Source organism: Cyprinodon tularosa, unplaced genomic scaffold, assembly GCF_016077235.1.
Source record: "Cyprinodon tularosa strain WSP-4 unplaced genomic scaffold, ASM1607723v1 ctg212, whole genome shotgun sequence".
Classification (NCBI taxonomy): Eukaryota; Metazoa; Chordata; class Actinopteri; order Cyprinodontiformes; family Cyprinodontidae; genus Cyprinodon; species Cyprinodon tularosa.
Window position 1 is genome coordinate 71,415 of NW_024038786.1, and position 13,832 is coordinate 85,246.

The following is a 13,832-nucleotide window of genomic DNA, read 5'->3' on the forward strand; positions in this document are numbered from 1 at the left end:
GCAAATCCATGTGTTAAAATGTCCCAGAAACAGTATTACAGGGACAATTAAGTGGGGTGGAACTGAAATTTCAAGTCCACTTATTGGATTCGTTCTTTTAAACAACTGTGAATATCATGGATTTCTTTCCACTTAACAAACACAAGCTGTTTTTGCTGATCTGTCACATGTCATATAATGTGGTAACAAAGTGACCAGACAGGAAAATGTCAAAGTGTTATGACTACAGTTGCAAGTCCCTGTATAAAATAAGATTTCAATGTTGCAGAGATGACTCAGTGGTTTCACCTTGAAGATGTGTGCTTTCAGGATGTGATGTCCCAGCTCCATTGTCTGCTGACGATTCAGTTTCCCCTCTTGGCGGGACAGCATAAAGGCCATGAGGGCGTGGCCAGTCCTAAATTACAAAGCAACAGAGAGATTATTCTGCTGCCCTGACGAGAAGAGGCTCAACCAAAAGCATGAAAGCACTTCTTATTCTGATATCGTGGAGAACCTCTGTATTCTACTTCGGTGTGAATGTGCTGCAAAACCTTTTAATTGATCCATGGAGGGGTGGAATAAAAAAAGGAAGAAAGTGCACAAGGTTGTTTTTTTTTTAGGTGAGCTCTCTAGCACTAATTAATGCAGCACTTCATTAAATGGACACGCATGATTGCAGATCATTTTGAACTGGTTACAACTCCATCTATTTGTATACAAGCACTGAAAAGTACTGTTCAGTAAGCCTTTGTCTGTTTATGCAAGGCTGTGAGCTTGTGTTTTTTTAATGGAGCTGGAAGGTTTGTGAATGACCAGAATATGAAGCATGGATCTGGTTCATTTCAGCATCATCAGTATGTGTGTACAGGTGAACGAGAGAGGAGGGAGGAAAAAAGGGAACCAGGCCGACATATTTCATCTTATTAGGTGTGCATGGCTGCTGCGAAGAATTTCGAATCAGGAAACTGCAGCAGCTCTGCCTTGCAGTGCAAAAAGAGCCCAGCAGAACATGGGGATATGTGGGATATATTATAAAGACAGGAGGGAGTTTGTTTTAAATAAAAAATGCACATCAGATTTACACATCCACTGTTCAGATCCTGTTTCTTTATTTCTATAACCTGCTACCGCATCTTCTACTTTTAATAGTTCTTCTACAGCAGCTGCATTTTACATTAAAAGAACAATAACCATTTAAAACCTCTACAGACAACATCTTACTGGCTCTCTGTCAGGGGGATAAGAACTGCTATACATTTCCTCACTTTCAAGAAAGACTAATTCAGCTGGTTATAAATTATCTTCTGTCCTAAATGACCTGCAGACTCATTTCATAAGCACAAAATTGGTGCCAACCGTTATTTTTAATACAGCAACATTGTTATACGACGGCAATAAATACAAACAGGAGCTGACAGCAGACCTGAGCAGACACCTGTTTTTCTTGTTCTACACTGCAAAGAACTTAATATTCTGAATAATAATCCCTTCACTTTAGCAGGTTTTAAATAAAATTTGTTCTACATATCAAAATAAAGAGTAAATGTTATTTTTATTGCTATGATACTTCTATGTTATCAATATATTTTTGTAGCAGAGGTAATTTTTCCTTATGTGTTAAAAAAAAAAAGCCTTATATCATGATTTACTTGGTAATTGAAAACCATGGTAAAGTGAAACAAATTACATTAAGGCTTAAAAGAGTTTATAGGTGCATTTAGTTGAGAAACAAGTCTTTGGATTGAGTAGTGATAGTTTCATTCCCATAGGTCTGACAGTCCAGAGCAGGTTGCAGACTCCTTGCAGCCTGTGTTCTTATCTATCTTATATGTTTTAAAACAAGTAAGAAAGGTGCAGTTGACTAAAACATTTAGTAAGCATATAAGATTCTGTGAGATTTACCTTCTGCTCTGCATTGGTGTACACTGTCCTTCTGCTAAAGTCATGTCGAGTGTTGCTTATTGCCAAATCAGACTGAAGCACGAGGGATGATATGGATCAAACCAACTCATCGGTACTCAGGGCTGGGACTAAAATTCCAGAAGACTTGCTTACTTCTATTTCATTACTACTTTCTATTCAATAAAAGTCAGATTTTTTTATATATCCATGAGGATTGATCAGATTTCTTGTGGTTAAATTACTAAAAGGGTGGAGAAAAACAAGTTTTATCCATCATCATTAAGAAAAGGAGCCTAGGCTTGGTGGTTAACCTAAAAAATAACATTTAGTGTATGACATCTCTCAAAAAATTGCTGAAATAAAGTCATTAATATAGTCCTTAGACAAGTTGGTCGTGGTTATCCCTTTCCTACACATTAAGACCAAAAACAAAGCAAACCCCCCAAAAACATTTTTGGCCAGAATCTGAGCCCTTGCAGACTAATATATTTCAAATCCCTTTAAGCAGACCACAAAAACATGACTGAGATAAATGACTTCTGCTTACATTTCTCCATTTTTGTCTAATCGATACGGCCCAGTTAGCCTGTTGATAAATGGAGCTCAAGTCTAATTTGGGTGCTTTTGCAATGAACCTTCACAATAAAATCACCAACCTCCAGGTTCATGCAATCAGGTGTTCAGAACATCAGCTAAAAATGATCACTACTGTGATATGAAAGTTAGGCTCCTTGCGGTTGCAAAGCACAGTAATATATATGATGCTACACGTACTAGCTACTCACTAAGGATGCTGTATCACTTTAAGCTGGAATCTTAAGTTAGTCCTTAAAGCTCACCATGACTGGCAGCTGTTTTTCCCCCAATGGCAACTATAGACAATGGCTTTATTAAATTCCCCCAAAAAAAGAAATTAAAAACATTCCATTTGACTTTATTTCCAAGTTTGAAGATGTTTCGCTTCCCATCCAGGAAGCTTTTTCAATTCAAAATGTCAGGAACAGCATTGATTTCGAGGTTTTATACAGTAGCCAAATGGTATAAAACCTCGAACTCAACACTATTCCTAAAATTTTGAATTGAAAAAGCTTTCTGGATAGGAAGCGAAACGTCTTCAAACTTGGAAATAAAGTCCAGTGGATTGTTTTTAATTTTCTTTTTTTGGAATGACCAAGGCCAAGATGACTGAGAACTTTCACCGGCTTTAATAAATATTTTCATTATTAATTTAAAATCCTCAGCTATTACGCCTTTTTTCCCCACCATTTAATCGATCAACTGCATTTTTGAATTGACCTCAAAAGTTTGATCCAAACAGATTTGAAGCAATTTGGGCTTTTGCATAAAGTCTATTCATCAAACATGAAGGAAAAACAAGAAACTGAAGAAGAAAAACCTGTTAAACATCAGAACCTGATGCTTTAGACCACTTCAGCTTTCCCAACCAGACTTATTAGAGAGCAATAAGATTTTGATACCAGGTTTGCTTTAAAGAGATTAAAGCCAGGCAATGACTACCAGGATAATTTAAAGGTACAGGCACACATAAACCTCTGCAGACCACAGGGAGGAGACTCTCTACACACATAGCAGCACTAAGGAAAACTTTCAGTGCTTTTCTTAAGTTTTTTTTTTTAAGTACATAGATTCAAAATTGTGGCAGCAAAAATTGTTTTATTTAGCCAATTGCTGATTGACCTTTTAGATTAATTAGAACAGGAAACAATAAACAAGGTTTTAAGGTGAAGTTAGTATCAAATAAATTCTAACATACTGTACCAAGTCTGCTCCCTTAATGTGCAACAAATTGAACATGGATTTACAAAATAGTGAACTAAAACGTATGTACTATGATGCCCTTATGGTTTAAGAAGCGATAAAGTAAACTAAAAGACATTGGCTGCCTTTTTTGACTTGAATATAATGTAAAACCTTTAGAATTTGTGATTTTCTATTTTCTGTCTGCTCCCTTTCACTATGTGTCTTTACATTGTTTCTTATTCAAAAAGTTTTATAAATGAACCTTCAAAAATGACAAAATACCAGCTTTGTTTCACCTTCTACACGATGATTCAAAGCTCTGCAAACAAACTAATCCTAAACTTTGCTATAAACCCTTTTTTTAAAACTTGGTACAAACTAAACTTGTTGAGATTAATAGAGTACCTGAGGCATCTCAAACCCATTTACCTCGCTGAGTCAGACATGAGTCACAATGTGTTTATTGATTAAAGGATTTTGCTTGCTTTTTAAAAAAACATCCCTGCTTGCATACTAAACCACAAACTGTGATTCATGAAAACAACAACAATTAAATAGAAATCATACTGTGAAATAAAATGCGTTTGCTGTGGTAAAAGTGGAGTTTTAAAACAAAGACTAAAAGGGAACCACGTTTTTCCTGATGTTCCTGTTATTGCTTTCATGTTATCAGCCAGTTTGAGTCTGCTGTGGACCGTTTGAAGTCTGTAATCCACAGAAAGAGTACTGTCTAAATACTTTACAAGCTTATCATGCCTGTAACAGAGGCCCACATTCCTAAGGAAGAGCTGCTGAGAGCATAACATTTGAGGACTGACCTGGGGTCACAGAGGAAATCTGTGCTCTCTCCATCAGCTCTCCACACCAGCCACTCTCTGAAGGAAGGGTGGCAGAACATGCGCGTTTTGTCTCGCCGTTTGATGAGAAAGCAGGAGAGCAGCTCCATGCGCTGTTGGAAGTCCTCCCACTGCAGCTCCCCTCGGATGTGGCCAGAGTTGATGGCCTGAAACAACTGCTCATCAGTCATGGGGTGCAGAGACGCAAGAGCGACATTCAGGATAGGCAGAGAGCGCTCAAAGGCCGAGTTGGTCATGAACTTCATGTTGCACTGCAGCTGGTAAAGTTCAGCCAGTGACACAGGCACTACTTTGTAGCTGGCACTTTTAATTACAAGGTGGCCCTTCTCAAAGAGATCCAGAGTGAGTTTGAGATACAGGTAGGAACCCTGGCTGCGGGAGATCAGGTGGCTGCTGAGCTTGGTTATAGTGCCGGGATCCGCTTTGCCATTCAGGCTCATGTTGTTCATTATATCCTTGCTGCTATTGATCCTGTACTGGATGTAGCAATTGAGGTCATTGGCGATCTCTTTGTTGTCCGTAAAATCATCCAGTGAGATTTTAGAGAAGGGTAGAAGGCTGGTGATCTCCTGTAACGGATAAGGCAAAAAAAAAAAATGCACCAAAGAATTACACAACAGTAGTGCGCAAAGAGACATCTTGTAAGTTTTTACTGAAAATTAGCTTTAAAATAGCCTTTTTTATTTGATCTTTCACACTAAAACATCAGATCAAACTGACCCCTCAGTGGTACGATTATTTTGCAAATCGATGAGTCTGTCGATTGTTTTTTTTTTCCATTAACTGATTAGTAATCGGGTAGCCAGGTAGATATGTACGTTCCTTAAAGAAGAATTTGGGGAAATTAAACTAGTTCTGGATAGAGTAAATTGACAGACAAAGATTTTTTTTTAAATTTTCCTATAATTGTTGCTCTAAGTGGGTTGCTCCGTCAGCTAAAGGCACATTTTACAGTCTCTACACTCCAGTTACGATTAATCAATGACTAAATTAGTTGACCATTACTTCAATAATCGATTAATCATAATTGTTTCAACCCTAGAAAGAACTAAAAAAAAAAAAAAGAAAACAAAAAAAAAATCCTTACAAGTACGACCGCAAGCTACGAGAGCGAGTAGAAGAGTACTGCAGTTCTGTCTTTTGACTACAGGTGGCAGTATTATTGAAAAGCTTGATAACGCCTCTTAAATCTTAAATCTCATGCTATTAAATATTGCGTCCATTCAGTGCTTTACAATTGTGGATACTTGGAAATGGTTGATGATAATGATGTCACAAATACTATGAATCCTGCTGCCCTGTGTTGCAGTAAACCAGCTCTGCACATCAGCCTGAACACGGCCACTAAAAACATCCCAATCCGAAGTGACACCAGTTAGAGCAAAGCATTACGGGAAATCAGAACAGAACAAAATTGCACTTAAATTATACAAATAAATGTATATAACAGTATAACATTCACACACATAAATTCTTTAATCTGAGAGTGCTTTATATCTTTTGCAAAAAAAATAAAGTGCCCCAAATTAAGGTATTTTTTGTGCAACAACCCACCTCACGTTTAGGTATTCTGTATTGATCGTTCAATTGTATCCCAACAACATGTAGTGAAGTTTTAAACTTTAACATGACAAAGAGTGAAACGGGTTCATGTATATGAATATGTTTTAGGCACTAAATTATGTGTAGAGTGTATTTGAACAGCAGGGGAGTACGCCCAGTACGTTATCAGACCAAAACAGAAAACTGTTACTGTTGGAAAAGAAGCATTGAGGTTGACAGGACAAGGTAGTGAGAGTATTAGGAGGCAGGGGATGGATGGTAGCTACTAGCAGGTAAGCAGAGGTCTTATCCAGAGTTCACATTTCAATTCATGTCCTGCAGGGGCAATACGCCTTAATCCCCCAATCCTCTGCCTGTCTGAGGCTCGAGAAACATGGCCAGAGTGAGATAACTCTTATTCCTCCTTGTCATAACAAGGCAAACAGGCACATGGGCCCGAAGTCATGCACAGGCACAGACTCAATGAACTGACAGGTGAAGCCAAGGCAATGCCTTGCGGATAAACTCCATGTTAGAAAACAACGCAATGGAAATCATGAAGAAAAAAAAAAACATCCCAGAGGCTACAGAACAGCAAACTTAGCGCCTATTCATTCACAAGAACTTTATTTATAGCATAACACAGTCAGATCATAAAAAACATAATCAATGTTTCCACATAGTGGAAAGTAACCACAGCGAGTAAACAGTGCCAGCCTCAGAATTTTCAAATGCTTTGCAGGATGAAATGAAAAAGAGATAATTAATAAATAACCAGACTGTGTTGGCAGCGCAAGCTGATGGACAGCAGTCAATATCTGGCTTCTGCTTGAGCATCAATAACCTCTATTCTGGATGTCAGTCAGCAACCGCATTATTATTCACGACTCAGTCAGCCGTTGCTTGGCTCAATGGGCCACAGTGACCTCAACGCAGCCCGAGAAGAACTTTACAGCTGTTTAACCAAGTATCATCAAGCTGGGAAGCCCAAGTCCAAGACTCCTCTCTTACGGAAATGCAAACTTCAGTTCTTAGTCTCCATCTGCTACTTTTTCTTGGAAATGCTGGCCTTTCAGGACAGGGGGTCTCACATTTGTTAAAGTCTACAGAGCACGTCAGTAAGTGACAGCAGATCAAGGTTACCATCCATCCATCCATCCATCAAAAGTTAAAGCTTGCATATTAGGAGGTGGAAAGTTTTTTCAGCTCATTCTTGTAAAATATCTTGAGAACAGTCAAACTTCTTGGAAATCCTCTGTTATCATATATTTTTTAGAGCTCAACCTAGATTCTAAGTTCCATTCAGGTCTCAAAATTACAGAGATCAGCACATCAATATGTCTAACTAAGCTATGCTACAGTAGCCTTGGTCATTTGTTTAAAAGTCACGTCCTGCTGAAACTTTACATCTCCCTCACAGTCTGATTTCTTCTGATGCTTCTAATATACAGGCTTACTTTTTCTTTCTCCCTGTATTTATCTCATCTTCAGTTGAAGGCAAAAAAATTCTGTCCCAGGTGAAGAACCGCATCCCCACATCATGACGTTGCCACCACCATACCTCAGCACTAGGATGGGGTGTTCAGGGTGATGTATATTGTTAATTCTCTGACAATTTGAATTTATACTAAGATCACCCCAGCAACTTTTTTCACATGTTTACAGTCTAGTAGGAAAAAATGTGTAAAAATGCAAAAAGGACATATTATTACTTTTATTAACCCTCTGTCTGCTGTATTCTTGGTCTACATGAAGCTAATGTTCATTAATGTTCTCAAACAAACTCTTATGCCAATAAAAACAGCTAGATTTTTTTTCCGATTCCAAGCTGATTTAATTTAGAATAAGATAACACGTGAAACTCTTACTGCACTTCAGTTATGTGTATAAAGTTAATAAAGACAGTTATATTTCTCCTTTTAGATTCCAACATTAACACAGTTATTGTACCTTTAATGTAATTTAAGAAGGAGCAAAAAGCTCCAACCAAGGTTTCCTTTATATTAGAGTCTATTCCTTACCATTAAGTTGACCCGGACAGTCACCACCAGCTTCAGCCAGGGGGGGAACTTAGGAATGATCTTAGTGATGAATGATGCAATGGTGTCTCCATAGTCAGGCTTATGAAACTCTGCTTCATTAAGTCCATCGATCAAAATGAGATGGTCCTCCCCTGAAATTTTCTTCTCTGTAAATATAAAAAAACAACGATGAGACAGTTAGTACAGAAAAGCTGATCAGAGTAGCATCAGTTCAATCAAGCTACCCAGCTATAGGAGCTTTATGATTAAACATTTATCAGTCTCAAAGAGATTTTTTCTTTTGGCAAATAGAATGTTCTTTTTGCTCTACTTTAAGAGCATAAAAAGCACACAAAATTATTATAAATTTATGGAAAATATTTAAAAGTAGACTGAAATTTTTCACCATTACGAAGGTTGGCCAGTGGTTCTAGGACCCCTCTTCGGAAAGCAGCCATGGGGTCTTGGACGCAGGAGCGCAGGCTGAGCATGCTCTGAAGGTGTGGCTCTCTCAGCAGCAGCTCTCGATAAGCGGTGAGCTGATGGGCTCTGCACAGTAAGGCTGAAATACTGTGTACAAACTCTGGTACCAAGCAAGTGTAGGTGTTATCGGCTTGGCAATAATGATACGCAACAACCTGGAAAAATAAGAGGAGGCAAATTCAGAATTTGCTAAACAACTGAGGGACTTAAGAACTTCTTGGCTTTCTTTTATTTTTTAGATCAGAAGCTTTGCTGAATCCTCTTAATTAATCGAGCTCAACAGAAAATAAATGAAATATAGGTCAACGTTAACGTCAACAAATAGGTTTAATCTCTCTAAATTACTTAAAAGTAGTCCTATCTACCATATAAAATAAAGGACAGAGTTGGGAAGAGAAAAAATAAAGAAATTCAATTTAGAATGTGAACTTGTATTTATTACAGTCCAACCTGAAGGAACTGACAGTCTGCCAGAGACAGTAGGAAGAGCAGAAATAGAAATGTTTCTCTATTCTTCCTTTAACTGGCTCTGCTGTTTGATACCCTAACACCCCCTAAAAAAATGCTTGTGACAAGATCAACAACGAAGCTTATGTCCTGCAGGCTATCCAAAAAAAAAAAAAAAAAAAACAGGCTGAAAGCAGAAGAAGTGGAAAATTAAATCTGTTGCAGCAGCAATCTTACCAATCAAGGTTCCTGCTACTGGTATTCAGTGGACAGAAGACAAAAATATTTGAAAATGTAAAAATCCCACAACACTGATTAAAAAATGGGCATACTAAAAGAAAAAAAAAAAGATTCAGACAAGTATTTTATTTGCCACTGGAATTTGAAGGGATTCATATTTCAAAATTTTTTTTTCTTGCCTAAAAAAATAGAAAACTTCATTGTTATTTATTAGGGTTTTTGAGGCAAACACAGACGGACAAATACTGTATGCTTGCAGAATTGAAGAAATAGAATAGAATAGATGTTGCTTTTTTGTTTTGCATATCAGAATTTTAAAAGTCTGGATATTAAACAAATCCGAGACAACACTGTAAAAAAAACATATCTTACAGAAATGCTATACATTCATTTTTGGGCAATGTCTTCAGCAGCTTTCTAAATACTGTTTTTATTAAAAACATTAAGATCTGAGGGTTGGACTGAGAATGAATATTAAACTTTCTTTTTAAGTCTTGCCACAGATTATAAATTGGATTATGGGCCTATACTTTAACAGGGCCGCCAATGTAGACGGTACGATCCAAATTGTTCCACTGTTCCCATGGCTGTATGTTAAGGATAGCTATCACTTCTTCATAGCGTGATGTACTTTCATTGTTTGAGCCTCAACACACCTGCTTTAACAACCTGGATGTACTGGGTATTCCTGTCTCAATGCCCTGCAGAGTGGAACTTCAATGTAGCTGCCACCTGTGTATTTTAGCGAGTGAATAATTTAGGTCTTTGTCAGTCTCACAGAATAAAGGTCCTATATAAGTACCCTTTAAACATTTACGTCAATAAATTCCTCCAATATTTGAAAATATAATCCAAGTGTTAATGGGTACTGAAGAAAAAAAATTTAGAACAATATTTATCACGAATTATAGAGTATACATATTAAATTTTAGCTGCCTAAAAGAGAATAGATAATTCCTTTTAATAGGCGTTCTGAAACACAGACAGACTAGAACATGATGTGCGAGAGAAGAATACATAACCTACAGAGAATTGCATTCGAAATTTTTCCATAAAGTCTGAAAAAACAAATGAGACACCTGTAAAGAAAGAAACATACAAAGAAAATTATGAGTGATCCATTTGGAGCAATGGTCTTTGCAGCTAATCTTTTGTTTGTCTGCCGCTCCAAAATACCGCATGGCCACTAGTAAATCCTTACAGTTATCTAAAACATATAAATGATCTTGATAAATTGAGAGTTTAGCCAAAGAACTGAAGAAAATAAATAAATGATAAACTTTTATGCACATACTTCGCGCCAATAACGCTTAATATTAGAAGTGCAATGACAGACTCTACTCAATGCATTGACATAAAATGGAGCCCAGAGTATTGTAGCAGGGCGCCTGATAGAAACAATCCAAATTGCTCAAATGTTTTTGGCTGTACTAATTTAAGTGCTGACTATCCTTGCTTTTAGTTGTTGTTTTTTTATCAAATGTTTTGCAGCCTCTAAACCTTTTACAACTAGGACTGACCTGTGGTTATACCAGCTTCTCAATCCCTGCAGAAAGAAAATCTCCTCAAACCATGATGGTGCCACCTCCGTGTATTTTAGCAGAGTGACTAGACTTTTAGGTTTTTATTCTAAAATAAATTTATTTATACACTTTATAATTACGGATTTTTTTGGTGGCCACATAAAATCCTAATGATATATAGTGAAGTTTGTGGTTATAAGGTGACAATATAAACAAGTTTATGTAAACATATATATAGTTATTTTATACTGATTAAAACTGGAAATTATTAAGCTAAAAATGCAAGCAAATAATTTTCTTGATTCCTTTTTAGAAACTAGAAGCTGTGGTCTGAAATATAGACAAGTAGGAACAATATGGTTCGAGAGAGAAGATATATCATAACTGTGCTACCCAAAGAGAACAGTGATGTGAAATTTTTATCCATCATTAAATAACTAACCAAAAAAGCATACCTTAGAGAACACTCCCCCCCCCTACAGTAAAGCATTGTAGTAAAAGAAGAAAAATTATGATCTGATCCAATTGAGCAACCTGTGCTTTGATTCAGCAAATAATTCATTTATGTATATGAGTCATGCAGACTGCTGCACCAATAAACAATACAAGACAAGCTGATGCAACACTGCAGTAAACCTGTAGCAGTTAATCTAAAAGCACAACTATAAATTAATGCTTAGAAATAACATCTGCAAGAGTTTTTAGTCACAAAAAATAAAAAAATAAATACATAAAATGATTTAAAGCTTGTGATGCATCATAACATGAAACAGCCTCAGAGCGCAGATATGAAACCGCCTTTAAATCAGTGATTAAAAAGAAGTGGCTGAATTTGACAGACGCTGCTCAGCATTGCATCAGTGTTCACACATCACAGGAACAGAGCCCCAGAGAGAGAGAGCGCCGATTGGAAACACTTTACACATTAATTGGCTCAAGAGATGTTTTTAGGCTTCACAGACGTTTACAGGCTCAGTGCATAAATAGTTAGCAACGTAGTGTGTGAATTTTCCCTACGGCAAGAGAAAGCTGTATCATATCAATGTGTGAGAGACCAAAAGGCCTCTACAACAGAGCATGTTTAGTCCCCAAGAAGGCTGTCAATAAGTTAAAAAAACATAGCATTAGACTAATAACAATGCAAGATCAATGACGGAGAAAATATATCCAATAATGTATAAAACCTCACAGTTTGCAATTAGCAGATCTAATCAAATAAGGAGTAACTGTTTAACTTTTGTTATTTGACCAAAGAGAACTGATGGGAGAGCAGCGAAATCTTTCCAACCACATTTAGTTTGATTTTAAATCAGCAACCCTGAAGAAATTACCTGATTGCCCAATTTGTAGATGTGGGTCATAAACAGCAGCTAATAAAATAAAAGTACAAAGGGATAAAAATGCTACAAAGTGAGCAATAAAACGAGTGGTCCACTAGTCTGCAAATGTCTGCCCACAGTTTACTTTTATAGTTTTAGGATAGCAGAAATGCACTAAAATGTCAACTAGTGATCGAGTTTGGTGGATTTCCAGCTTGATGGGCCCTAACAAGGTAGAAAATGGTTGGAAAAAACAAAACAAAAAAAAAAACAGAACAATTTGGGTCAGCAAATGCTATCAATGAGGGGAAGAAACAAAAAAAGCTAATGTTAAGATTCAATAAATCAAAAGAAAAAAAGAAAAAAAAAATCTAAAGAAGCTACATGATAGGATATAGTTATTTAGGCTGTGAAAAAATAAACCGAACAAGATTTTCTGCAGATAACAAAACGACTGAACAGATAACAGCAATGTTTTCCTTTTTATCTTTTTAAGCTTTAAACTTCTGTATTAATAAAAAATGCTGAGTAAGGAAACGTTGGTAACCTTTGGAAATCTCAAAGTTAGGGTACAAGTGTGCAATCTCTAGGGAATATGCACAGAGACTGAGTCTTTTAATTATTAACGCCAACTTCTGTGTTTGGTACAGGCAATTTAAAATGTCAACTCTGTAATAAGTTTTCGCTGTTTCAAAATAACGGCAAGCGGTTTTAGAGCAAATGCTCTCAAACAAACACAGTGAGACGTTGTTTCTGCTCATATACCTGGTCATCAAATTATATTTTGAATGCTATTGCAATATGTTTCTTTGTAATAGTTCTTAAAAAGCTTGGAGTTGGCTAAAATCAGCATCAACAGGTGAAAAAAAAAAGTACATCTGAAAGTGGCGTCAAATTTCGGCTTTAATTTCCAATTAAAGATGTCAAGAAATTTGATTTTTTTTCCATCAAAAGAAATTTACAGACATTTACTTTTGCAAATGAGTATTAAAAAGAAAAAGGCCTAGAAATCTTTCTTTTTTTCTTTTTAAAGAAAATTTTTTATTTTTTTTTGCTTAATCAACAAGCTGCACTGACACAGTTAAACCCAGTAAAACCGACTGTATCACACCACCAAACCACAATATGCATGCAGAATAATAGAGAAATTAAAAGCTATTAAGAGGTATTGTTTCACCTTTTGGACTCTCTTGTTTCATGATAAGAAAATGAGAATTTGGAGAAAAGCGTTAACCATACTGCAGAAGCTCTTTGGAAATAAAGATCAGTTCATTTAAGGTAATCCTGCATTATGGATCATTGGATTAAGTGGCATCAGAAAGTTTAAGATTTAGCTATGTACCTTTGTAGCCAGACGTTTGACAGCCTCCTCGCGGCGCCGTTGCGTCTCAGGAGTTCCTGGACAGCTGTTGCTCAGTGTGTTGGTGGCACTGGATGGAGGGCTGGGCTGTGGGGGCTGGCTGAGGGGGAGTTCTTGTCCCATACATGCTAGCAAAAAAAATGGCTTTTTATTGCATATAGTTTGAGGAAACCAGATAATTGCATAGAATGCATGCCTCAGTTTTCTGATTGCTAAATACCAAATCATCGAGACAAAAACGTTTTGATATCAAGCAATTTCAGTTTTGTTTTTAGTGGGAAATATGTCAAGTTTAATTAGACAACTTAAAACGCAGGTAAAACAGATTTAAGGTAGCTTCATTAAAAAAACCTTTTGCAATCGCCAAAAAAAAAAAAAAAAAGAAAAAGAAAAAA

General features: G+C 36.6%; 1 protein-coding gene across 5 annotated transcripts in view; it reads right to left on the minus strand.

Moving 5' to 3' along the window:
- The window catches only part of LOC119783871 (protein TANC1-like), a 144,146-nt gene that overhangs the window by 20,393 nt on the left and 109,921 nt on the right, over window positions 1–13,832 (minus strand). For all 5 annotated transcript variants that reach the window (XM_038285576.1, XM_038285577.1, XM_038285575.1 and 2 more), the window contains 5 exons: window positions 13,420–13,565; window positions 8,472–8,703; window positions 8,066–8,232; window positions 4,464–5,071; window positions 289–397 (listed from right to left, as the gene is read on the minus strand). In XM_038285576.1, the coding sequence (XP_038141504.1) occupies window positions 289–397; window positions 4,464–5,071; window positions 8,066–8,232; window positions 8,472–8,703; window positions 13,420–13,565 (1,262 nt within the window). The remainder of the gene's footprint in view (window positions 1–288; window positions 398–4,463; window positions 5,072–8,065; window positions 8,233–8,471; window positions 8,704–13,419; window positions 13,566–13,832) is intronic.